This window comes from Fusarium subglutinans (assembly GCF_013396075.1).
Source record: "Fusarium subglutinans strain NRRL 66333 chromosome Unknown NRRL66333_c0000251, whole genome shotgun sequence".
Taxonomy (NCBI): domain Eukaryota; kingdom Fungi; phylum Ascomycota; class Sordariomycetes; order Hypocreales; family Nectriaceae; genus Fusarium; species Fusarium subglutinans.
In genome coordinates, this window is record NW_023502314.1 from 29,228 (window position 1) to 54,233 (window position 25,006).

The window sequence follows — 25,006 nt, forward strand, 5'->3', positions numbered from 1 at the left end:
AGCTCGCTCGACTTGGCCGGTACCTGCCATTTTGGATTCCGGAAAGGGAAGAGTGTTGTATCAGGAGGGAGACGTGATATGACTTGATGTGTAGGAATGGTCAAGGACTTGGGGATAATCTGACAACGCTGGTGAATATTAGAGAAAGTTGACTTTGGAGAAGCTATCTCGGAAGGAAATTTTACAGCTTTATATATGTTTCTCGGATCTGATTGTCCTCCCGGCCTGGTCCTGCTGGCTGTTTGCCAGTGGCATTCTTTGAGCTTCCATCTACGGGTAGCCTAGCCAATTATCTCCTCTACACTATGGGACACTTCTCTTTGCTACACCCAAGCGTTTGTCCATAAAATCACGGGCAAACGAAAGTCTTTGTTGGTTGTATAATGGAAATTGCTTCCTCTATGGCCTGCTCTCGGTAACCTGCATGCATAACCGGCAACGTTGTATGCAACATCCCAGATTACTCACCAGTAACCTGAAGAGAATGAAGTGTGTCTTGTTTACCTTTGGCGTTTCATGACTGATTGGCTACAAGTCAAGCAAACACTTTGGTTTACTACGAAAACATTGTCCTCTCAAATACAGGAAACCGTTTGTCCCGTTTCCGCTTAAGCTGACAATCTTCGAAATCACGCATTCAACCTAAATGTACTGAAAGTAAAGAGAGGCAGGGTGCCACAACGTGAACATATTAATTATTGGAACTACAGGTTTGAGTTGAGAAGTGGTTGTATTTAGATACTATCTCATGCCCAGCGATGCTCAACGTACTACATCCAGTCACTCGATATTCTCCCCTGGGAATGTAGCAACCAATCTAACCCATCACGTTCAATAATCATTTGAAGACTACAGAAGAAATACAAGGTCAGCTCGTTCTCTTTGGCCTGTGTTTCCGTAATTATGCAGTACATACCATTTCGTTCTTTGATACACCATTCTGAAAATTGCACTTCCTCACTGAGCTCCGCCATCGTCTGATCCAGGATATCCTCGAGCGCGCTTTCGATTGTGAATCTTTTGCCGCTGCTTCGCAGAAAGACCTTAGCTTCCTTAGTGCTCGAAAACCTAGCAACGCCAGCTCCATAAAGGAACAGACCTGACTGCTCCTCAACACGCTTAACCAGGAACAGCCTGACTTTGTTGGGGGCATAGAGAGCCTTGATGTTCACTGTTCTGTCAGTGGCTGTGTGGTGCTCTTGTTCTTTTGTTGGGGCATACTCTCGATCAATTCTTTCAGTTCGCCGACTGCCAGTTCACTCGGTTCGCCTTCGGATGATTCGGATGATGACATGTTGAGTTTTGGTTGAGATGGAGTTGTGAGGTTATCAAAATAACTATGGCGGCTTTTGGTTGAGATTCAAGATGGCGTTGAGGGTCGATCTGAGTTGAAAATACTGCCATTTTATATAGTTCTTCAACAAGACTACGTAATGCGAGATCAAACTACTTTGCAGCAAGTTTTATCTTATTTACCGACAAATTGCTAACTGTTGTTTACTATGTCTTCGCTTGTTTCGCTACCTGACAACAAAACATACTTACTTACTACTGTTTGCAATACAATTGGATATATGAAACATGCATGAAAAACTTTGCGTCACCTTCCTGAGGCCTGTGGTGAATACTTGAATATTACATTACCTGGTGGATATTAATAGCATTTCAGTGGTGTTTGGTGTCTAGCAGTCCTTAACAGAAATGTGGCTAGATATCTGCAGGATCCGTTAGTTTCTATTAGTGAGCAGCAGTGGGGCCACCTCCGACATTTCGGCGGAGCAAGATCTGACGATGACTTACAAAGCCTCAACATGACATGCTTCGCGGTGGATTAAAAATTTGTAATGATACCACGGAGGAGTCTTTTCTAGTTCTCCTTCAAGATGAATATATATAGTAATAGGACTCGACTGAACTTTTAATCATCGCCCTCTCATCTCACTTCAATCACAACAATCAATACAATTTCTCTATTATCCATCATGAACGTTACAATTGTCGGCGCAAATGGCGAGGCCGGTTTGTCCATCATCGATACTCTCTCCTCGTCTCCAAATGAGTTTGTATGTTGCAAACCTCAAGCCTCACGACTTCTTATACTCATCTTTACAGAAATTGTCCGCAATTGTGCGACCTGCTTCCATCAACAAACCCGAGATCCAACAGATCAAGAACAAGGGCGTTTCCGTGATCCCTATCAACCTCGAAAACAACCACGAGGAACTCGTCAAGGCCCTCACCGGCCAAGATGTAGTCATCAGCTGCCTTGTGCCTTTCACTACTGGTCCTGAAATTGCTTTGGCAAATGCTTCCAAGGAGGCTGGGATCAAACGATTTCTCCCCAGTGCTTTTGGCCCACCTTGCCCTCCTGAGGGCGTTATGCTTCTGAGGGAGTTTGTAAGTGGCAAAGCAAGCTTATAGTCAATGTTGCTAACGAGTCTGTAGAAAGAGGCCATCATCAATCACGTCAAGAAAATCTATCTTCCCTACACGGTCGTTGACGTTGGCATGTGGTATCAGGTCTCTCTCCCATCTCTTCCTTCTGGAAAGATTGACTATGCTCTCAAATTTCCGGCCGCCGTCGTCGCTGAAGATGGCTCACACGCCACAAGCTTGACAGACCTGAGAGACATTGGAAAATATGTTGCCAAGATCATTACTGATGAGCGAACCCTGAACAAATACGTCTTCGCTTACAACGAAGTCTGGACTCAGGAGGAAATTCACACTCACTTGGAAAAGGTCAGCGGTGAGAAGATTCCACGCAACTTGGTAAGTCTATCTCTCCTAGGCAGAAATGAAATGCGATGTTAACAAGAGTAGATGCCCGCCAAGGACATTGAGGCCACCATCGCAGACGCTCAGGTCAAGTACGATGCGAGTGACAAGAGTCTTCCCTTCATCTTTGGACTCGCTGCTCCTCAGTATCTCTACTGCGAGTGGTTCCGTCAGGACAATCTTCCCGGGCCCGCCGAGTATCTGGGCTATCTCAGCTCCAAGGACCTTTATCCTGAGTTTGAGCCGATTAAGTACGTGGACTATGTGGATGAAGTCATGCAGGGCAAGGGCAAGTCCATCTACGCGGGCCGTTGAGTCACGAGTGTGTAGAAAAGGTTGGAAGTGATCACATCAGGCACCAGTAGAGAAAAGGTTTGATTCTAGTGTATTTATCTAGAGTTTCGTTCCTATAAATATTTCTTTCTCCTAGTCTAGAGCTGCAGTGCACTCAATCTCAACATCAGTTCCCAACGGCAGCTGAAAGACCGCTACACAAGTTCTGGCCTGGGCGACGTCAGTGGTTGAGCTGAATCATGCTTGGAGCTTGACATACCGGCTTTGGCTCCCAAGTGAAGAACTCATCGTATGCCTCATTCACAAGAGCAAAGTTTTGCATATTCGTGATGTAGATGTTCATCTTGACGATATTTCTCAAGCTACTGCCGGACTCTTTAACGATAGCTTCCAGGTTTTGGATAGCTTGTCGCTGTAGTCGTATGGTCAGCCATCACACGTTGCACGGTCTAGCCGTCTCAAAGACCTACCGCTCTGTCTTTAACAGTTCCCTCTACCAGCTCAAAATTTGTCCCAGGAATGGCTCCGACGTTTCCGGAGCAGTACACCACGCCATTGTGCTTGACGGCCTGTGAGAACTGCGGCAGTGGAGCTGGGGCAGATTTGGTAGAAACAGCTTCAATCTGAGGTGCCATTACTGTTTTTGTGATTCAAATAAAATCTTCGTTTGGTTGCTTGGTGAGATTCTGGTTTTTCTGTGTATTAGAAATCAAATGTCTGAATGCGGGGAGACTATTATCTCACGACGTCGACCGCGCCCTACGGAGTACATACAGCTCATGATATCGGCCGGAGCTCAGATCTGCCCCCGACATAAAGAAAGCGCGTGGAATCCTTGGACTTTACCTTTTCTACGCTCGTTACTCAGATCGTACTGAAAAACAATTGTAGGATTATGCATAGAGATCCACAGACTCTACTTGACTTTCAATATCTAGCAAATTGGTCAAAGTACGCTCCTCTCTTCTCACGTATGACTAGATCATGCACACACTTTTTGTTGCTCAAATCTCTTATTGGATCTTCAACTGCTTCTCTATCTGGATCGTTTTGGGGGGTGCTATCCTAGCTATTGCATTCTTAATAACAGTCGACCAGATTTCAGTCTGTGGCTGCCGCCGGGATTGTCTCGGTGTTCAAACACCACGAGGCCTTGAGATGTATCAAATTGGGGTACTGTGTGTGTTGGGTTCCAGGGGGTTCTTTTCTTCCTTTCTTTGGTGATGGGGCTGGGTGGTTGCGCGTGTTCTTTTTGTCCTTGTGTTTCTTTTTCCTCTTCTTATCTCAAGATTCAGACGCCGCTCGAGTTGTCAAGTCATTAAAGACGTCATACTCAAGCGACAGCCAGGCCATATCTCTAGCCTGCTTCTTGTGGGTATCACTACCGTCCTCGAGCTCCCCTTTGTTAAAAGCGTCGTTTATATACAACAAAGCCATTCTCTCCCATCGACGTTCGGATCCCGTCGCACAACCAGGGTTGTGGCACCACAGTACGTGTTTCATCTCTTCGTTGAAAAGGGGGTTTCGTTTGAGTCGGGGGTCGCACTCCTCATCACGGTTGTATGTAAGATTGAAGAGCCACGAGGGTTCAAGGAAGGTTTTTACCCAAAACTCTCTGTCAATCCTGAGATCTACCATTGTTTGTACGCGTTTCTTTGGTTTAGCAATAGTTCCACGTACCGATCCAGGGATGCCTAGAAGTCGCCAGTCTTGCTGCAGGCCCAGGTGATAATCGGCTTTGCAAATCTTGCAGGTCGTGCTGGGTGTCGGCTTCCAAAGCCCACATTCGATGAACCTCTCCTCTGATCGTGGGAAGCAGGAGCACTTGGATGGGCCGGGAGCAATACACTCATCCAGGATCTCGCTGGAGAAATGTTTGCATAGAGCTTTTGTGTCAAATTCGGCATAGGAACCATTTTTGAACTGCTGAATGGCTTCTTTCGTATGTTTGTCCGAGCATCCATCAAGGACCACAAGGTGGAGGGTTGAACTGAATGTAAAGCCCAAGTCGTACTTCATGGGGCCATCTTTCCATGCTCTTGTACTCGAGAGACAGACGTGGGGAGTCTCGATTTTCTCGTAAAGGTAAGGGGATAGTTTGTGGCTCAAGTCGTCGCACTCGATAGTTTCATTCTGTCCACCGATATTGGCCAGAGTCACCATGTCCAGTCCTGCAAGAGACACATGCGAGCAGAGGGGGAAATTTCCCATTCGACCCAAGCACTGCGTATATCGTTTCCCTTTCTCTTCGGGAGAAAAGAACAGCGCAGGATGACTGGCTTTACATCCGTGGCAGTACTGCAGCTCGTAGAGCTTTTGCATCGCTTCTTGTAACTTGCCCGAATCGCGGTGGTTGTTACATTCTCGACAGAGAGTTTTGCGAGCAAAGATGTCCCGAATGAGCTTTCGTTGTTGGTAGCCATCCTCGCTGATACAATAGCTCTCTGGCCCGTCTCGAAACTCTAGGTTGAACGTCTTGAATATATCTCGCTTTGACAGCTGACGGAACTTTTGGCAGGTCTGCTGGAGGATATATAGGCTGCTATGTGGAAGAAGCAGCATGATCTCGATTATCAATTCTGGGGAGAGCTTTTGTAGGATTCCTTGGGCCTGATGTTGCTGCTGGTGGTCGAGCCTCGTATCATTGTTGGTCATCTGCAGGCAATTAGTGTGGGGAAAATACAGTGGCTGATAGCGCACTTTACCTCTTTTTCCTTTCCTTTGCCGGGGATGTTGGTTTGATGGTGTTGGGTCATCATGTTGCTCACGGGTTCGCTTTCATCATCATGAGCCGCAATCTCCTGATCGCCAGGGTCGAGAATAGTTTCTTGGGCATCAAAATAAATCTCGGATCCGGAAGAGCTATCAGACTCTTGATCAGATAGCCACGCGCTAGAGGCATAATCACTGCTGGCGGGTGAGGTTTGTTCTTGAAGCTGAATGACTGTCTTTTTGCTGACACCTTGCTCCTTGGAGTCCTCACGACCACCATGTTGGACATGTTGGTAAACCACAGGAGTTGTTGTAGCAGGCTCATCTTTGACGCGATCTACCTTTCTGGGTGGACTTTTGATGGACCGGAAGATCTTTTTGACCTTGGGTTGCGGCGGGAACTTCTTCTTGGAAGAAGGCATCGTGGGTGAGCGGTGGTCGATGATCCCCCTCAACAGTCAAAAGAAGGATGCAAGAGGTAGAATCACTCTGTGGGTACAGAGACTGACAAAACATTTTATCTTAGGTGTGTATTAAACTCACTCCTCTCTTTGTGGTTTAGGCAGAAGGTGCCTTATGATTCATGAAACTCTGTTCAAGGCTTCCTGCAGTGTCAATCAGTGTCGGCCACTGTCAGGTCCAGCGATCTCTGCCATAACACTCAGAGGCAAACAGGACCTTGCTTTGGAGCCTATCAGCTCAAAATCACGTAGATAATGGTGCATATATGCATGTCACCATGGCTGTAGCTCTACCTAGTAACCATATCCTTTTAAAAGCTGCGTAATTTCCAATGCTGCTATCAGGTTTAAACAATAGCTTGTATGCTCCGTTTCTTCACTCTGCCTTAAATGTGATTGGAGCAAACGATATAGCTGCTACCTAGGCTGTGGATGCCTATACTTTGAGTTTGATAGAGTTCACATATCTATGCAGTCCCATGGTTGGAATGAGTTTGTGTGGAGGCAAACATGACCTGACTACGACTGAATGAGTGAACATTTAATTGCAAGCCACGGGATAATTCTGAGCTGCCTCAAGATAGAAATCATTGTGAGTAATACTGCAATCATTAGCAGCTCAGAGATGACGAGACTACCCTACAAGAATGTAGGTGTTACGAGAACGACAAAAGCATAAATGCATCACAGCCTTCCTGTGAAGAGCTAGAGCAATGTAACTTTACGCTGGTCACGATGATCATTCCGATGGACTTCTTAGAAGGCGGGTAGCGTCTTCTAGCCGTTTAAGCATGCTTTGAGACGAAACCTCCTTCAAGGGCGGCTGCGGCTAGATAGCCGCATTCCTTTGCATCGAAACGGTTGGTAGCTCACGAAGCAGTTCAAAGTGTATTAATGTGAGAGACATTATGTGCATTATGTCGACAATGGGATTTGTGCATTCGCATCCAATATTCATATTTCATTAAATATCAAGATGAAAATAAGCAATGAATCATCTCACAGTCTCGGACAGCCCGTGCAAAGTGCTCGGATTAGCAGGACACGGCCTAGACAGGACCAAACAATAGTCTCTACCTTTGGCGGCACCACCCGCTTTGCTATTGACTGGACAACCCAATAGACCAGAAGTTGAGTGAGACAGGTGATTTGAGGCTGAGACAAGTGGCAAACTACCTAGACATAGGAGTCCATGACCTACCTCCCTGCCTCCTCACCCGTTGTTTCAGCCAAATATTAGTACTATCTCATCTCTTAGACAGGTCTCAGCCACTTTCTGTGAAATGTCGCTATGAAACCCGCCATGAAACGTTGGATCTTTGGAAAGACGGTATTATTGCTGTGACGGAGAGGCTGACAAGCCAAGATAAGGGTGGCTTGATGGCAATTTCGCGTGTGGGGGATATTTTTGGGGACTTTGGCATGAGTCAAGCGATGTTGACTTTTTGGCTGACGTCTTCGATGGAGTATCCGTACCTAAACTGGAGCTGATTGCAAGCGAGCGAGGGGATTTACAACCAGGATGATCTGATCCTACTCTGTACAATTCCCTCCTTGAAATTGTTTGTGATAAGGAATGTAGGGGTGCAGATCCCATGGCAGCCTTGCAGAGAGTGAGGGTGAGAGTCTCGGTTCAGCTTTAATTAGATCGGGATGTGTTTAGATTTCCTCGGCTTCCGCGACAAGCCACAGCGCGATCTCTTTTAATTAAAGCTGACATACGGAGGTAGGAGATTAAGTGTCTAAGACAAGCGTACAATGCCTTTGATCCAGAGACATACCATCGACGCAAGGGGAAACGGAACCGCCGCCGTAGCCGTGCCGTACGAAAACTGTCAAGGCCAGGCAAGCATTGCGCGCAATTTCCTCTTACGAACGGCACAACCAACAACGGATGAACTGATTTTGCTGACACTAGGGTCATGATTTGCTCTGGTAAAATGCAAAATGCAGCCCGCAGAATGCAAGGGGCAGGGGGTTCGAGTTGTCACTAGACAGGGGGTAATCTATTTTGATGTCTTGATTGGTTGAAGCCTAAAAAACTTGATGAGATAAGACTTTTTCCGCTCTGAAGAGTGAAGACTACCTTATCCAAAAACCAAGGAACAGCAAAAAGGGACAAATCAACTCACGCTAAAAGATGACGACCTCTTGTGATTGGGGCACTTGGGCCAGAGTGTGATAGAGGCTGCAGGGCGCCGCATTAGCCTGATGCTGACTGCAGGGGCCGTTGTTGGTGATTGGAGATGAAAAACGTGAGAGAATAAAACCGGCTTTTTTTTAAGAGGAGGAGGAGGGAAAAAAGAGGAGATTTGAGTGACTAAAAAGTGAGCAAACAAAGTTCCCCGGACTACGGAGCTAGGAGCTGTGTGGGTACTAGCGCAGGTACCCAGCTCACCCAAGAGTGCTAACAAGCACGGCTAACTCGGCCCCTCTCAATCGGATCATCCACTGAACAGACAACAAAAACAGCCCGTTGATAGCTGTGCTGTGCTGTGCTGTGCTGTTGCATCTGCCACCGTTGCAACCGATGAGTATAGAGTTTGCCCTACCGATAGATAGAGTCACTCGCTGCAACTGTGACAACTGTCCATCACAACAAAGAGACCCTGCATTGCAACAGCACACTCAATCTCACAGCCAGTCCAATCACTTCTGCCTACCCCGGACATTTCCTTATCATGAGGTTTCTCACAAGATCCGAATCTGTCATAAAATCCCTCCCCTTACCTCGTATTCCAAGACAAGGGCCCCTGTACCCTGTCTGCACCAGTGCACCTCCTCAGCCCAACGAGTCTGGCTAGTGCAAGGTACAGTATGAGTAAGAAGTGAGATGGCTTCAATGATATCATGATTGGACGAGCTACGTCTTGGAGCGGTAAAAAGAGGGTAGGGAGGTAAAAAAAAAAAAAAAAAAAAAAAAAAAAAAAAAACCTCGTCTAGCGTGAGGCCGGCGTGAGGCCGTGAGCGTGGGCCCATGACCATCTCGATGTGTGCATACAAGGTTAAATGGGCTTTCAGAATGTGGTTAGGCTACATAGGCTACTTAGACTAGACTAGACTAGACTAAACTAGACGCCTTTTGAGTTTGTGTGTGTGTCTGTGTCTCTCTCTGGGACCTGGGTTTCCGTATCTATCAGCCCAGTTTGGTCGGTTCAGCTCAGGTTTTGTCTTGGTGTTGAGGTCCAAAGATAAATAAATACCCTCACTCTCTTCCATCTTTTCCCTCACTTCTTTCTCCCTCCTCCCAACAACTACACTCGCTTCAGTCGTTACACTCTCGCTCAAAGCTTAATCTCAATCTTGCTTTTCTGCACTTCACTCGTTTTTACAAGTCAGAACTTAGTCCACAAACCTCCCCAAATCCTTCAAAATGGTTGCTATCAAGATTGCTGCTGCTGGCCTCCTCGTCGGAGCTGCCACTGCTTCTCCCTACTACGCCCCTCCCTCCAACGGCACTCACTACACCACCGAGGTTGTCACCGCCATCACAACCTACTGCCCTGGTGCTACCACTCTCACCTACGGTGACAAGACCTACACCGTCACCTCTGAGACCACCTTGACCATCACCGACTGCCCTTGCACTCTCAGCTACCCCGTCAAGCCCACCAAGCCCGTGGTCCCTCACCCCGTCTACACCACTGAGGTCATCACCGCCGTGACTACCTACTGCCCCGAGCCCACCACTCTGACCTACGGCAACAAGACCGTCACTGTCACCGCTCCCGGCACCGTCACTGTCACCGACTGCCACTTCACCACCACCCACCCTGCTTCTGAGCACCCTTACCCTCAGCCCACTCCCGGCAAGCCTGGTAAGCCCGGTTACACTGCTCCCGCTGTCCCCGGCAAGCCTACCACCGCTGCCCCCGTCCCCGTCCCTACTGGCACTGCTACCTACCCCGTCCCTCAGGGTACCAACCCTGCCGTCGTCACCGCTGCTGCCGGCCGCATCGCCCCCGCTGGCGTTCTCGCTGTCCTCGGTGCCATTGCTCTCTTCTAAGCAACTCAGAACCTCTGCTCTACATGTCATGGATACAACTTATCTCGTAATGAGTTTGGACGACAAGGGAAAAGCATTGGTCTTTAATGATTAATTTCACACATGATGAACTAAGGATGGAAGCGTTGGGTATATAATTCATTTCTACAACTTGCACATAGATCTCTTGATAGAGGTGCATAGACCTTAATATTATACAGTTCATCTGAGCTACACACTTTGCCTTGCATTATTCCATCGTGATTACCATCCTTCATCGTACAATGTCGCTGAGCGAATGTCGTGGGCATCGGCTCGAACCACAACCAGAGAGGAAGACCTGGCCTACTGTTTACTGGGTCTATTCGATGTCAACATGCCCCTTCTCTACGGCGAAGGAGCCAAGTCGTTTATCCGACTTCAGGACCAGATTCTCCGACAAGAAGAGGACTATAGCATGTTTGCATGGACTCTCCAGCAAGATAACCCAATTGCCGAGTCCGAAACCTCTTCTACTGGGTTTCTGGCCTGGTCGCCCTCGCAGTTCTCCAAGAATTCTATACAGGCTCAAGCTCCAAGGCACACGCAGGACCAAAAGATGGTCGATCATGGCCATGCATTTCCTCCTCCCTCTGAACCTGAGCTTGATCTGGAAAAACAGAGCATCGAATATCGAGTCCTGCACGACAAGGACTACGGCCGCATGTTTCGCGGCCAACGTAGCATCGTTGCAATGCAGTCCGTCCTCTCGGATCCTCTCGAGTTCACCAGTCGCGGTTTACGTATCAATCTGCATGTTCTGTTCCCTACAGATCTTGACCTGGCCCGCATTGCATGGCTATCCTATGAGACAGAGGACAGTCTTGTATGCGTCCTGATAGAACGTGACTATGAGTCGGCACGACGACGGGTTTATTGCAGAGTTAAATCGTCTTCGCTTATCGGTGTGCCCAAGACACTGCTCCCGTACTTTAGACCCATGGAATTATATATTCGACCGAGTGGCTATTTCACAGATTCAAATAAATTCGGTATGAATCCGCCATCGTCAATGTTTTCGTCAAAGCAACTGCAGATCTTAGCACAGGTCTCATCGACAACTACACGCTCCCTCGATATTGTCTTGACTTACCCAAGTGACGACTGGATGAAAGGGCAAACTCCAATGCATGAGTCCCCATTCAAGGCTCTCTGGATTGCTTGCACACAGGACTCTCAATCTTCACTATTTCGGATCGACATCATGATATCAACTGACGATGCTTCATGTACTATCCGAGAGCTTTCGCAGTCTGGCAGCGACATCGATGAGCCTCGTAAGGGCGCTCTCTTCCGGGCTTGTGCGCAGTATAAGAAATCTTTTGTTGCACATACAGACCGTGCTGTAAAACGATCGGTTAGGGTCCCAGAGACTGTGTTTTCAGCCGTTCTCCGGAAAATGCCAACTCCCCATGAGGATCTTGTGTCTTATGAACTTCAAGTTAATGCTTGGGATGTGGGTGGCTGCCCCAGTTGGGTTCAATTGAGCTTGTTGCAAGAACATAAAGAGGCCGACGAGGTAAAGACTCCGTGATACATGTTATGGCGGGTTCAAAGGTGAATTGGTTTGGCCAGGGGGTCACCATAGGCTATGCTTTGAACTGCCCATACAATACAGTATTCATGTGCATCAGCATAAACCTTTCCCAGACCCTTGGCGTACGGATCGTGGCGGCAAAGCTCGAGGGAGTTGTCTTATGACTCAAATCTGAGGGCTGTGAAGAGGAGGACACAGGGATATTGCTATCATCCTTGGCAAGAACATTTATCCCTTGCCATGTCATTCCTTCAATTGACAAACGAACAACACAAATTCTAAATTCTTGACTCATCATCTACTGTCCAGCAAGAAAATTAAGAATAAAATTGTAAATGCTGGACCGCCTAGAACTTCGACAGGATCAGGAAAAGGCCATACGCGGTGATGGAGTTCCGAGGCTCCTGGAAGACCGTGATAGTCGTGCAGCTCTTATCCGGGGCATTCGTCTACACTACCACCTGGCCATGAGTGAACCCGTCAGACGCCTCCGCTCTTCAATGCCTCAGGTCGCTCGAGCCCGCAACGCTCGCCGCATCATGAGCAACGACATACCGCAACGGATGACGGCGGAGGAGCAGCCACACTGTAAATGGCATCCCGACATGGCCACCGAGGACACCTACCGCTCACTAGCCTCCAAATTCCCCGACATGCGCTATCAGGTCGGCCGTGCCTGTACTGCAGCAGGTTATCATGTCCTTTATCAGGAGCTTGATCTCCTGCCTGAAGTGTCCATCGCCGAAGAGGCGCGAGAAAGCGAGACAAATGGTGGGAAACTCATCTATGACGAGATTATGAGTTTCAAACATGGCTATTCCATCATGGACGACTGCAAGCGCACTATTGAATTGATGGAATATGAATGCCCGGCGTATCTGAACGGCAACACCGAAGTGCGATGGCGCTTGGCAGCTCGACAAGGCATTACACGCTTGTCCAACGACGACCTCCTCCCATGCATCGAAGAAGACATGCATCTTGGACTCGAGGACCAGGAATTAGATGAAAAGTATGGCAAACTGACCGATGACGAGGTCAAGTTGCTCTATAGTCCTTTGCCTCGGGATCTGCCGACTGTGAAGAAGACTTTGTTGACACAGATGGCCGCCCACGACGGCAACATCGAACGCTATGCCCAGCTCGCCAATTCTGGAAGAACCTTGACGCAATTAGACCAGGACTGTGTCATCCGTGGTGTCTTGAATCACACTATGTATGCTCGCTGGTGGGCGGACCAGATCAAGAACGACACCGTCTATGCTAGATCTGTCCCATACGTGTGGGATATTCAGCAAGCCATAATGGCCCGCCGCATCATGCTCAACGGCCCTTCCGCGTTTGAAGACGGCTGGCCACCCGGAGTCCCGATGCCCTACATTATCTGGTGGCCCCTGCAACCGCAGCCTGATATGCTTAGTCTTCTCGCCATAAAGGTGCCTGAGATGAAGAGGCAGTGCGCGGCGGCAGCGATTGTCTACGACTACGAGAATGTTTATAAGAGCCTTGACCCAGATCCGAGCTGGCACCTAGCATGTATGGCTCCGTGGAAGTACTTAGTACGAGCGCCGTCCAGCTCAGAATCTGGAAAGGCATTGGAAAGGTATCGCCAGTATCTTGACGCCTCGGCAGTTGAAGCAAGCATCCTCAACCCGAAATCTAGCCATTGATCACACTTGAGTATGCATTACATGGAACTTGTGCGTCTCACTAGATGCTCAGAGGATAGCTACGACAAGGCTTATCGTCAACACCCCGGTGGGAGGATCACGAAAACGGGACCGGCGATGGGGCTCCGGTTGCCGACTCTTTACATAGCAAGGCCATTTAACAACACCTTGGGGTCAACTGCCATAAGCCCAAGTTGTCCTGCCTTTACAAACTCTATACAATTGCATCTGCCTCCCTATGAACGCTCTTCAAAAGACAATAAAGCATATTATTCTGTTTTTGATTGGGAGACTTATCCTTTGTTGAGGCTGTGCGTATATTGCCTTCCAAAAGCTAAAGTTAATTGGAACTTTTCAGTGCAATGGCTTGTTATGTCTCGTTGAGAAGTCATAAGCTTTAGGCATCAATCATAGGGAGCATTAAACCGAGCTCAACGAGGCGTCTTCATACAGTATGTGTTAGCACATCAAAATACACTGTGGTTTTCCGCATGTATAAATTGCATCTGAATTTCCTCTTCTCTCCATCTCTAGCTTTGTCCGAATTCGGATGTAGTATCTGTGCTTGGCCTATGATGAACACTTGGCATTGAGAGAAAGTTCAGCTTCTACACTTGAACATGATGTATCCGTGAACTGAGGTCATAAAATATTTTGGTCTTTTGAGTTGGCAAGTGCCAATAAATCACTGGTTGTGTTATCATCAACCACATATCGAGACCAGCCAGCGTTTCCCAGCCGGACAGGAAAAACAACACATAATAATATAGGTACCTACATAGGGTCGAAGAGAATGACTAATGCAGTCGCCATGTTCGAGGATAATGGAGGCAACTAAACTGGCAAGTTTAATCTCCTCGCTATATCTCTGTTGGGCTCTGTTGGGTCTGTTGATATACTGTTCCGGAGGAAATCTGCTACTTCTTGAGATCTCTTAAATATATCACAAGCAAGCCTATGTTTTTGTGTTTTGTATTTTTTTTTCTTCCAAAGTGCCCGAGCTTCTCTCTATTTCAATGTAACTACTCAACCATAACTGGCCCATATCCAAGGCAGGCCAATACTCAATATGTTCAATTCTGTGAAAATGTCGCCATTTCCAACTGAGCTCTGACGGAAGATAAGCTCAAATGTGACCAAGCAGCTACAGGCAAGCCCATATACTATAGCAATTCTGAAGAGGCGGCGAAAAATAGTCACCCTCGAACAGAAGACAAAAACTAGACGAGATCCCGTATTTTCTACGAGCTATGGTCGTATGTGCTTGACAGACTCGCACGCGGTTCTCATCATCAGGCATCGTTATTGAGATCTCATCGACTGTGGTGTAAAAGGTGGACCCTATAGAACGAGGCCACCCGGAATTGCAGGCCTCATTACCGCTTGAGACATAAAATCGCTGCCCAAGACGCGAAAGTGCTGTGATGATAATGTTTGCAACATGGCGCTCTTTGCGATGGATGTCGGTCGAGTCAGACACCGGGAACTGGCCGGTACTGTATGGAAACAAAGTTAATCGTTGTCGGGAATCGGTAATAGACTCGTGGCCGTGCTCCCAACCAGTTTTAACAAAGGTTCATAGCGTAGTGCAGTCCAACATAATCCGTGCGACAATGAGACTTGATGTCTGTCAATCTGACGTCGACCACCAATACCCAAGACGGAACTTGCTTCTTGGGGTGAGCTGAGCTTGAATGACATCAAGGTTCCCCGACCGGCCCCGTACAGTTAGCTCCGGTCCGGGCGGGTTCTCGGTAGGGGGCCGGCTCATATCGGCCGTCGGTGATTGGCGCCAGCGGGGAAGCGATCAACATCGCAGGTGTCATTTGAGCGATGATCAAGTTAAGTCATGTGAATTGAGGAGAGTTACAAACAAAGAAACACCGTCCTACCATACCTCAACGCCACCATCCCTCAAGAACAAAACAGTCCAGCCGCAGAATTAGCGAGGAAAAAGAACGAAACAGTTTGGGTTCGTAGACCCCAAGAAGTGAAAATAGCCTCTTCCTTTTAGCCCGCGAATCCAGGCGTCCCCCCCAATCCAATTCCCAAGATCGATACCGAATGTGCCGGACGCTGAGGGGATGGATGCTTTGCCATATCTTATCTACTCCGCCAAAGCCAAAACTTAAAAGTGAGGCTGTCAAGCCGATTGACCAGGGACCCTGTCCCGAAATCATACTCCACCGAACAATGCCCATGCGTCGACAGGCCTAAAACAAGTGTCATGTCTTGCCTGACTGAGAGGCAAGGCAAGGAAGGTAAAGAAAAAAGCCGAGGGAATCGTAACGCCGTAAAAATAATGGTTGAATTACAACAGGCCTGTCGTTGAATCGGGAATCTCGTGAGAAGGAAAATGTCTATCATGGCCTGGTCTGTGTATACGATGTAATGTCAGGCGGTTTAGTGAGGCAGCAGGTTCTTGGACTCGTCGTCGGTCAAAATGATCTCGTGGACCGGGTCCCGGCGGTTCTCGAGGGGAACATAGTCGCAGTCGATATAAGATGGGAGAAAGATTTCTGCCAGTTATTAGTCGTGACTTGTGGAGAGGCTATTCATAATACAAGTGAAACATACCGGGATTCCAGGCGAAACCCTGGCTGGAGGAGAGGTAGGAGATCTATGGAGAGTCAGTACACCTGAAACCAAGTATAATATCGTCGAGACACTTACCAGTCGGGGAGTGCCTTCCGGATCGCCGACGTTAATGACGGTGCATTCTTGCTTGGAGAGCGAAGAGCCTACGGAGACAAGTCAGTAAACGACTGTCGGTGCATGATAAGACGGTCGTATCATTGTCGCTGCAATCGTCTGAGGCGGGGGATGATCCAGCTTCACTTACTCAGGAGGCTCGGACGGCGGTTGTGCAGGGCCTTGTCCTTTCCGGCTGACGGAGGAGAAGAAGAAGGAGTACCAAATGGGCTGTTTGTAGAAGAGCCGGTGCCCTTATGGAATGGACGAGTAGCCGAGGGGCCAGCGGGAATGGCGATAGAGGACGACATTGTATGTGCGATGTTGAGGTTGCTTAGAGTATCTAGACAGAGACAAACAAGCAACCCAATATGAAACGAGGGGTATTGTATGTGTTTGTGTGTGACGAGCGGTTGGCCGAGTCGAAAACGGCTACGGAGGGAGGGAGGATGACGGCGTTTGGGGAGGAGATGGCAGCAGTATCAGTAGAATGACGCAACAAAGACACGCCGAGCAGTAAAGTGATAGATTAGGGTGATAAAGAGACGTGAGGTTGGCTTGGGCGAGAAAAGGCGATCGAAAAGAGAGCAAAAAAGACAAAGAGGCCGAGTTGGTTGGAGGTTGAACAAGTCAGAAGGTAGAAGGTGGTTTCAAAGAGGTACAGTCAGTGAGTGAGTGAGGTGACTTGTCGATTACCTTACCTTGCTCCTCGGCCGCCGACCAGTGAATCACCGCCGCATCATCCCGTTAACAGGCGAGTGATCCGACGCTGATAAGCCACAATCCAACCGGGTACTTGAGTTTACATGAGACGATCCATAACGATACATGTACTGTACAAGCGAGCGAGAAGCTCCTCACTAACAATTACCAATAATAACACTCTATACTGTAAATACTGTATGAACAATTTCACGGTTCACCTAACTAACATCCTCTCACCGAACATCGCGGGGCAGGCTTATCGACAGGGTCATGAGCCTATTCTCACCGCAAAACCCGCCATCTTTTAACCTTGGACCGAATCAGTTCAACGCCACTAATAAGACATTCATTTCCCCATGCATGGCACCTTATACAGCCTCAGAAGGGTCATAGGAGTGCCAAAAGTACAGAGGCACTTCAACCGCTGTAGCTCTCATGTACCAGGCTAGAAACGTCCCCTTCAGGGTCCCCACGCCTGTGGTCTTGTGTGGAGGCAGATCCCCCCGAAAATCGGCCAATCTGATTCATTGAAGCTCGCACTGGGGTCGTTGGAGCCTTGGAGCCTTGCAGCTGCTGCACGCTTGCAACCCCCACTTCGCCCTGCCTGGGAGAGGGAATCATGCGCCAATCAAAGCTATCGAGTCTGGACCCCAACCGCTCACGGTCTTTGACGTAAATAGATCACGTGAGCGAAGCTCAATCCAGATGACTAAGGTTTCAAGCCGCGCTAGCTCACCTTAGCTTCCAGTGTCGTCGTCGTCGTTACTGGCGCCTGGCATCAACTCGAAACAGCTCCATCACTCCCTCAACCATCGAAACAACAACCAAGCGCTGTATCTCCCGACGACAATCGCTTTCCAGACTCGACGCGTATTTCTATCTGCACCGCATTCTCACGATCATTTCACCTATCTTACCCACACAGCAGAAGCGCAAAAATGGGTGACGTCGCTGTCGAAAACCCAGCAAACCAAGTGGCACCTCATAAGAGGGCCGCGCTCTCAGCCATTCCCACCATTGATAACTTCGAGGGTGTATCAACCGATGGAGGAGACGACTACGCGAACCTCAAGAAGCTCCAGAGGCAACTAGAGTACGATACTCCAGTCTCAGATATCGCAAAAGTGGCGGGGAACTGATAGCTTTGGAATAGGTACATCCAGCTGCAAGAAGAGTATATCAAGGATGAGCAGAGGTAATTTATCAATTCCGTCTGAATCCTAGTTATGGCTTGCTGACTACTTGCAGGAGTTTGAAGCGTGAGCTTGTGCGAGCTCAAGAAGAGATCAAGCGGATTCAGAGCGTGCCATTAGTTATAGGACAGTTTATGGAGGCTATTGACCAAAAGTATGTGCTCACCTGCAACCGGCAATCCTACACGAGCTAACCAGCCTCCCAAGTACTGGCATTGTGCAGTCTAGCACCGGATCCAACTATGTCGTCAGAATCCTCTCTACGCTCGACCGTGAGAAGCTCAAGGCTTCCTCCTCGGTTGCCCTCCATCGACACTCTAACGCACTTGTCGATATTCTGCCCCCGGAGGCCGACTCCTCTATTGCTATGCTTGGTGCCGACGAGAAGCCCGATGTGACATACGCCGATGTCGGTGGTCTGGACATGCAGAAGCAGGAGATTCGCGAAGCTGTCGAGCTACCCTTGACACACTTTGACCTCTACAAGCAGATCGGTATCGACCCTCCTCGAGGTGTTCTGCTCTACGGCCCTCCTGGTACCGGCAAGACTATGTTGGTCAAGGCCGTTGCCAACTCAACCACCGCCAACTTCATCCGTGTTGTCGGTTCCGAGTTCGTTCAGAAGTATCTCGGTGAGGGTCCCCGAATGGTCCGTGATGTTTTCCGCATGGCTCGCGAGAATTCTCCCGCTATTATCTTCATCGATGAAATCGACGCCATTGCCACCAAGCGATTCGACGCCCAGACCGGTGCCGATCGAGAAGTCCAGCGTATTCTCCTCGAACTTCTCAACCAGATGGATGGTTTCGATCAGACCGCTAACGTCAAGGTCATCATGGCCACCAACCGAGCCGATACTCTTGACCCTGCTCTTCTCCGACCTGGACGCCTCGACCGAAAGATCGAATTCCCCTCTCTGCGAGATCGCCGTGAACGACGTCTCATCTTCTCCACCATCGCCAACAAGATGAGTCTGGCTCCCGAAGTCGATCTCGACTCCCTTATTGTCCGAAACGACCCTCTGTCTGGTGCTGTCATCGCTGCGATAATGCAGGAGGCTGGTCTCCGTGCTGTCCGTAAGAACCGTTACAACATCATTCAGAGTGATCTCGAGGACGCCTACTCAAGCCAGGTCAAGGGTACCGGCGAAGAGAACAAGTTCGATTTCTACAAATAGATTCACGCGGTGTCTGTCTATCATCATTTCACGCAGTCTTGTGTGTCATCTATCCTGTATTACATACGTCAACAATCAGGCCAAGGGGATATGGAAGGAAAAGTCCATGTGAAGAGAGGCGGATTAGAGCGAAAGGTAGATTAGGATTAATCAGCGTGCCCATTGACGGCGCAAGCGATATGAATTTGTCTCTACAGTCCAGGTCCACACCGGTGAAGTGATTGATTTACGCGATGTATGCCTCGAGTTACATCTCAGGAATCGTACCATTCTGTATGTGTATGTATGTATGTATGTATGTATGTATGTATGTATGTCAGACTATCACATGTTTCTGAGCAAAATGCCCGGACACAGCATGATACTGCTGCAGCCAACAAAGTGGGATACGACTTCAGAGGTAACATTGGTGATACTCTGCTCGCATGCATCAATGTGGCCTTTTGAGAGTCACCGGCGATAAACAGTAAATGGTATGTGTAATCGAGATTGGGGGTCCTCCAGCTTCCAATAATTCAAGTCGGAGGCGAATTATTCATCCTCGAGGCCTGATAGCTGCGAGTTCAATATTAGTTGGGTATTCGAATTTTACAGACAACGACGCACAGTAACTAACACACAGCAACGGGGTATGTTCAAGTTCAAAGACATCGTAAGTTACCGTAGTTGTCATTCATAATGATTCCATGTCTATGTTCCGTACAAGTCTATCAATAAAACCGTGGCAACTCCTGGCTGTTCGTCTCGCTCTGCCAAGTGATAACTAACAGGTCAAAAGAATTGTAAAATACAGTTACTTCGCCACAAACTCCATGATTCCGTCCATCTTGTCGGTTTTGTTTCCCCCAACTCACTATCCGTCTATTTTGTTTCGCCCGCTTCCTTGGAGTTCCCGTCCTGACGAGTTCTCTGCGTACAAAAGTAGATAACAAACACGCTACAAAAGCCAAATGGGAATCAAATGCCCGTGCAAAATATGCCGAGTGACAACGCCCTAAAGCCCTTCCAAAGGCGATACATGTAAGATTACAGTTACACGAGGCTCTTTGGCAAGTCGGCCGCTGGGTATAACTGGCCGGTCGTGCGGAAAGGTGTAAGCAGCATTGCCAAGAATCCTCGAGCATTGTGAAAAGGAAACGTAGAAAATATCAGTAGGTCTTTAGTGATTGCAGTCGATCGAGATCGTTGCTTCATTGAGGTATTAACCATTAGCCATTACCATTACTCTCGGATAAGTATGCTTGTATGTAAAATCATACATCGCTTGTTGCTCCAAAAGGACAAAACAGCGCCGAGCCAACAGGGACGAATCGGATTTTGACCGGTTCAGTGTCATTGGGTTGGGCGTGGAGAGTAGCATTGGTAAGGCTGGGGTATATCTGCGGCGACCAGATCATCCCGGCGGGACAGCGTGGAACAAGTCATCCTGATCCTGCGGGATTTCCTTGGGTATGCCGAAGCAGAAAAACGTATAGAGCATGCCAATAGGCATAAAACAGCTCATTACGAGCTCAGGGTGACACCAACTTCAAAGAGAAGGTGAACGAAACGCCGGTGCAGCTCGATAAAGATATCAGGCTGTCCAACAATCTCCGCTAGACCACGGGCTTTTGGGGCTGAGGCACCAGGGCCACCACCCATCCGTCGGGTGAACCCGCTACCGCCTGTCAGAAAGCTGCTTCCATTGCGATCAGGGCCTCCGGAGGATTCGACGGTCGGTGGTGGTGGTGCATAGCCACCCCCGTAAATGCTGCTACCAATAGGAGAGTTCTCGGCCGCTCGCTCGGCCTCGGCTTCAGCCAGTTGCTGGATCCATGTAGCGAGCTCGCGAAAAGCGGTCGAGACCACGGCAAACGTCTTCATGGCCAGTCGCTCTCGGTGAGTACTAAGCGCCAAGAAAGCATACACTCGCTTATGACCCCGTGCGTGTACATCAGGGATACGGAAGATATAAGCCGTCGTGTAACCGGCGAGGGCGTCGCCGAAAAAGATGGGGCCGCCTGTGACAGCCGAGCCGGCGCTTTGTGTAGTAACAAAGGCCGGAGAAGAGGTCGCAACGGGTGAAGTGGGGTTTGCCGTTGATGGAGCCCGGGGCAACGTCTCGAAGGATAGAGTACGCAAGCAAGACGCTCGAATAAGAGAGAAAGAGTCGGGTAGGACCGGATCGTGGGTAGATGTATAGTCGACGTAGTGAACATGGAAGGGTGTCCGTTCTGCTGCGGTCGAATTGCCTGTACCGCCACTCTTGCTTGATCGCGAGGTATTGCGCGAGCTGACCGAGGGTGTTATTCTTTGCCGAGCCCGAGGGTCCTCGTCCCGCTCTCCATCGGTATCACTCGAGGTCTGGGAGTTGGGAGGCGATGCCTGACCTCCAGCGCCGAAAACCCGCTCTGCTGGCGCGCGAGTGCGCAACGTTGGTCCACGAGTGTTGTTTGCGAAATGAACACTATTTGATCCCGCTTGCTGTCGTGGCAGGGTCATTGCGCAGTTATCGCAAGGGCCTTGTTTCTTTGTCACGGTCTCATCATAGGTTCTTCGGAAACTCGAATCGCGTCGAGGATGAGGAGGGGCCGGTCGCGGACTTTCAGGAGGAGTATCGATAGCAGTAGGAGTTGCGCCAGAGTTGCTGGAGTTTCGCAATAGCGCTGCACGTTGCGCCTGAGCCTCCTGTTCGGAGGCTGGCATTGAAGCGCTCCGAGATAGGTCGAGGTTCTTTAATGCGTCATTGAGAGCAGTCGACGATGCATGCGCGCTGGATCGTGGTCTGTTATCGGCAGGATCTGCACCATCTTCAAAGCAGACAGTACATGAGGCCGGTAGACCCTCAGTGACCATCAAAGGGGTCGGGCCATGGAGGTCGCAGTAGTGAGCAAGACATAGCTGGAAAGACGGCATTAGTGATTGATTCTTGCGCATTGCGAGCAGATGGCCAGTTGGCGCGAGAGCAACAGTGGATCAAAGGGGGTAGGTAATGCACAAGCTGCAGGGAGAATTGTTCATAGTAACAAAGGATGGCTCTGGGGAAGTATATCATGTCAAAAAGCTCATGACGTTATGGGACAGGGATAGATCATGTATGGATAAATAGGCCTCGGAATAGGAGGGTTGCAAGGGGTAGTGATGGGAGACATGGTATTATAGGAACAAAGCAAGTGGTGATATATCTCGGTGTACGGAGACAGCTTGTTTTGGTCGCCCTGGCTCCTCTCGTACCGGCAACGGGCCGTTCTTGAGGTCATGGGGCTGAGGTAGGGAAGTGATGTGGCACCGGTGAGTTGGGATTCCAGTAGGAAGCATCATAATTGCCCCGGGACTACCAACGCTGAATCGAGGGCAGGGCAATCATAGTCAAGCGGTGAAGCGGTGTGGATGTAAGTGCAGGTCTGTGTGCGCCTGTGTATTGTTCGTGCCTAGTCAGGGTGTGCAGACAAGACAAGACAAGTGAAGAGACTTGGGCTGGGTGCGTGGGATGTGGGATGCGAGGCGATGGGGATAAAGAAAGGACAGGACAGACCAGGACAGGGTGTGTGTGAGGGTGAAAGTGCATGTCAGACAGCGGGCGGCTCGGGGGCCATTAGGAGGTACGGCAGACGGGCCGTCAACGGACTGGCAGCTAGGAAACGAGAGCGAGGGTGTGAAAAGGGAAGGGATGTGAGGATGAAGCCAAGGGGGATAAAGGCAAGGGAAGGTCAAAGGCGACGTCGAGAAGCAACGTCGATGAGAGCCAGGACATGGTTGCTGAGTATGGGTGGATGGACGAGAATAGGAATGGGATCATGACAAGGAATCATGATATATGACAGAAATGTGTGTGTGAGAGATCTTGGGTAAAGAAAGGTACCAGAAATGTCTGGACCCAACAGGGCGGGCGAGACTGCTAGACCTAGGGACGTGCAGAGGAGTCAAAGGCTCAAGGAGGAAAGCATTCATTCATGGCTGACAGGGATCTGCTGAGACAAGCTATCGACCATGTAAAGTGAATGCATGGCGTGTGATGCCTTCATTGACCAGGGCGTAGGTTGAACAGGAACGTGGAGGACGGAGGAAGCAGCTCAGAGCGTGGAGGGTGCGACGTCGGACGTGGCAGGAATTGGCATGTGGTTGTACAAGAGAGCCAAGTCAAGTAAAGACAAGCAAAGCAAAACGAGACAAGACATGTCAAGTCGAGACATGGAGATTTGGCCTTGGAGGAAGTTTGTGTTGTACACTTACAATATATGTCATGACGTATCGTCGTCTCGGAATCGAAACCACGACAGAGGGAAAAAGCGTAAGTATCAAAGTATTATCGACGATTGGATGGCGCTGCGAGAGGGATGGGGTCTCCCTTTTGGCAGCACGGGACTGCACAAAGGACGGCGGGGGAGAGCTGTGCTGTGCTGTGCTGTATTGTAAGCTTGATTTAAAGCTGAAGCTGGTTTTCGGGGCGTCGTGGTCGTAAATAAGTTTATAGAGGGAGCGAGTCGATAGGTATCCGTATCGAGGCGAGACCTGGAGGCGCGAGCAGGGGCCGGATCGACGAGGGCGTGCGTGGGTACGTAGGTAGGTACAAGTAATTAGGCGTGGGCGTGGTAGTACGAATGGCTCGTGCAGTGCTTGCAGTTGCAGTTGCAGACGGAGTGCAGTAGGGCTACAGGACAGGACAGTACAGGACAGGACCGCAGTAGCTGTTGTTGAAGATTCGATTCGGTTCAATTGGATTTTGGGTGGACCCAACAGGCCAGGGACTGCGTTTGTTCGGATGAATCGAATTGAATTGGAGGGAGGGAGGGATGTTTGCTTTCGGAGCTCTCTGCTTGGTTCGATGTCCGATTCGACCAGGGTGTACGGAGTACTGAGGTAGGTATGGATAAAAGGTGGCAGCACCCAAGATGTGCAATTGCTCCGGGCAAGACTGTCGGACAAAGAAATCGGTTTCGTTAAATAAACGTATCAGGTGAACCGAGAAGACAAGAATGGCCTTTGACTCGCTCGCAAAGTTACGCTGCGCGGGGAAATATGTATGTCGACAAGGACAAGGAGCTGCAGCAACCCAGTTCAGGTTGACGAGGCGTAAGAGAGACAGTGAGAGAGAGGGAGGGGCAATTAATGTAGAGAGCTCTAGGAAACTAGAGTACCTAACTAGACGGACGGAATATCGGCGGCAGAAAGTCGCGGCTGCAGCCCCAAAAGCCAGAGCGAGAGGGAGAGGATGGGCAAACCCAAATAATCGTATCGACAAAGAAAGATGAGGGATAGATGATGGAAGAGGAGGATGGCAATTGGAGGGGATTCGACGGAAACGACGGGATCGGACGGACAAGGTTTAGTTTGAGTTTGGGAGTGACGATGCCTGTATTTAAGGGCAGAAAGGAGAATGGAAAGACACCGAGAAAGTAGCAGGAGATCTTTTAATCCATCATCATCATCATCAGCATTGTCATTCAGTCCGTAGAGTCGAGTCGAAGTCGAGGTTTCTTTGCTTTGGTTTCGATAGTACAAGCAGATGTCAACTCTCGTGGCTGTGGGGGTGGGCGTTTTTTAAGACATCCATGGTCCCTCGCGAACCTGAGAAACCGTTTGATCAAGGGAATCAATGAATGGGATCCAATAGGATATGACATGGGGAAACTCGTCTCCATTGCTTCCATTTGGTGGGTACCGTACTACAGACAAGCTAGAATGAACAAGGATCGTGTGTGTGGGTGTGGGCGATTGATATCCATGCCAATGCCGATTCATCCAATCCTACTTCGCTCTTTTTTTCCTTCTCTAGCTCGACAAT

General features: G+C 49.2%; 8 protein-coding genes across 8 annotated transcripts; 3 read left to right on the forward strand and 5 right to left on the reverse strand.

Moving 5' to 3' along the window:
- Nucleotides 1-838: 838 nt before the first annotated feature.
- Nucleotides 839-1,294, reverse strand: FSUBG_12136 (uncharacterized protein; the record flags this gene model as incomplete). Its single annotated transcript, XM_036676894.1, has 3 exons — nt 839-849; nt 917-1,171; nt 1,222-1,294. The coding sequence occupies 3 exons, from the start codon at nt 1,292-1,294 to the stop codon at nt 839-841; spliced, it is 339 nt and encodes a 112-aa protein (XP_036532390.1).
- A 688-nt stretch (nt 1,295-1,982) lies between these two features.
- Nucleotides 1,983-3,093, forward strand: FSUBG_12137 (isoflavone reductase P3; the record flags this gene model as incomplete). The annotated part of the gene is made up of 4 exons (XM_036676895.1): nt 1,983-2,063; nt 2,113-2,397; nt 2,446-2,772; nt 2,824-3,093. 4 exons carry the CDS (start codon nt 1,983-1,985, stop codon nt 3,091-3,093), a joined length of 963 nt encoding a protein of 320 aa, XP_036532391.1.
- A 111-nt stretch (nt 3,094-3,204) lies between these two features.
- On the reverse strand, nt 3,205-3,707 carry FSUBG_12138 (endoribonuclease L-PSP; the record flags this gene model as incomplete). Its single annotated transcript, XM_036676896.1, has 3 exons — nt 3,205-3,282; nt 3,332-3,484; nt 3,543-3,707. 3 exons carry the CDS (start codon nt 3,705-3,707, stop codon nt 3,205-3,207), a joined length of 396 nt encoding a protein of 131 aa, XP_036532392.1.
- Nucleotides 3,708-4,356: 649 nt separating this feature from the next.
- FSUBG_12139 (uncharacterized protein) lies at nt 4,357-6,206 on the reverse strand (the record flags this gene model as incomplete). Its single annotated transcript, XM_036676897.1, has 2 exons — nt 4,357-5,727; nt 5,778-6,206. The coding sequence occupies 2 exons, from the start codon at nt 6,204-6,206 to the stop codon at nt 4,357-4,359; spliced, it is 1,800 nt and encodes a 599-aa protein (XP_036532393.1).
- A 3,412-nt stretch (nt 6,207-9,618) lies between these two features.
- On the forward strand, nt 9,619-13,476 carry FSUBG_12140 (beta transducin; the record flags this gene model as incomplete). Its single annotated transcript, XM_036676899.1, has 3 exons — nt 9,619-10,231; nt 10,452-11,725; nt 12,169-13,476. The coding sequence occupies 3 exons, from the start codon at nt 9,619-9,621 to the stop codon at nt 13,474-13,476; spliced, it is 3,195 nt and encodes a 1,064-aa protein (XP_036532394.1).
- A 2,403-nt stretch (nt 13,477-15,879) lies between these two features.
- On the reverse strand, nt 15,880-16,478 carry FSUBG_12141 (uncharacterized protein; the record flags this gene model as incomplete). The annotated part of the gene is made up of 4 exons (XM_036676900.1): nt 15,880-15,995; nt 16,054-16,096; nt 16,150-16,217; nt 16,319-16,478. The coding sequence occupies 4 exons, from the start codon at nt 16,476-16,478 to the stop codon at nt 15,880-15,882; spliced, it is 387 nt and encodes a 128-aa protein (XP_036532395.1).
- A 1,332-nt stretch (nt 16,479-17,810) lies between these two features.
- On the forward strand, nt 17,811-19,242 carry FSUBG_12142 (26S protease regulatory subunit 6B; the record flags this gene model as incomplete). The annotated part of the gene is made up of 4 exons (XM_036676901.1): nt 17,811-17,965; nt 18,026-18,067; nt 18,121-18,219; nt 18,264-19,242. 4 exons carry the CDS (start codon nt 17,811-17,813, stop codon nt 19,240-19,242), a joined length of 1,275 nt encoding a protein of 424 aa, XP_036532396.1.
- Nucleotides 19,243-20,745: 1,503 nt separating this feature from the next.
- On the reverse strand, nt 20,746-22,158 carry FSUBG_12143 (uncharacterized protein; the record flags this gene model as incomplete). Its single annotated transcript, XM_036676902.1, has 1 exon — nt 20,746-22,158. The coding sequence occupies one exon, from the start codon at nt 22,156-22,158 to the stop codon at nt 20,746-20,748; it is 1,413 nt and encodes a 470-aa protein (XP_036532397.1).
- Between the last annotated feature and the right edge of the window lie 2,848 nt (nt 22,159-25,006).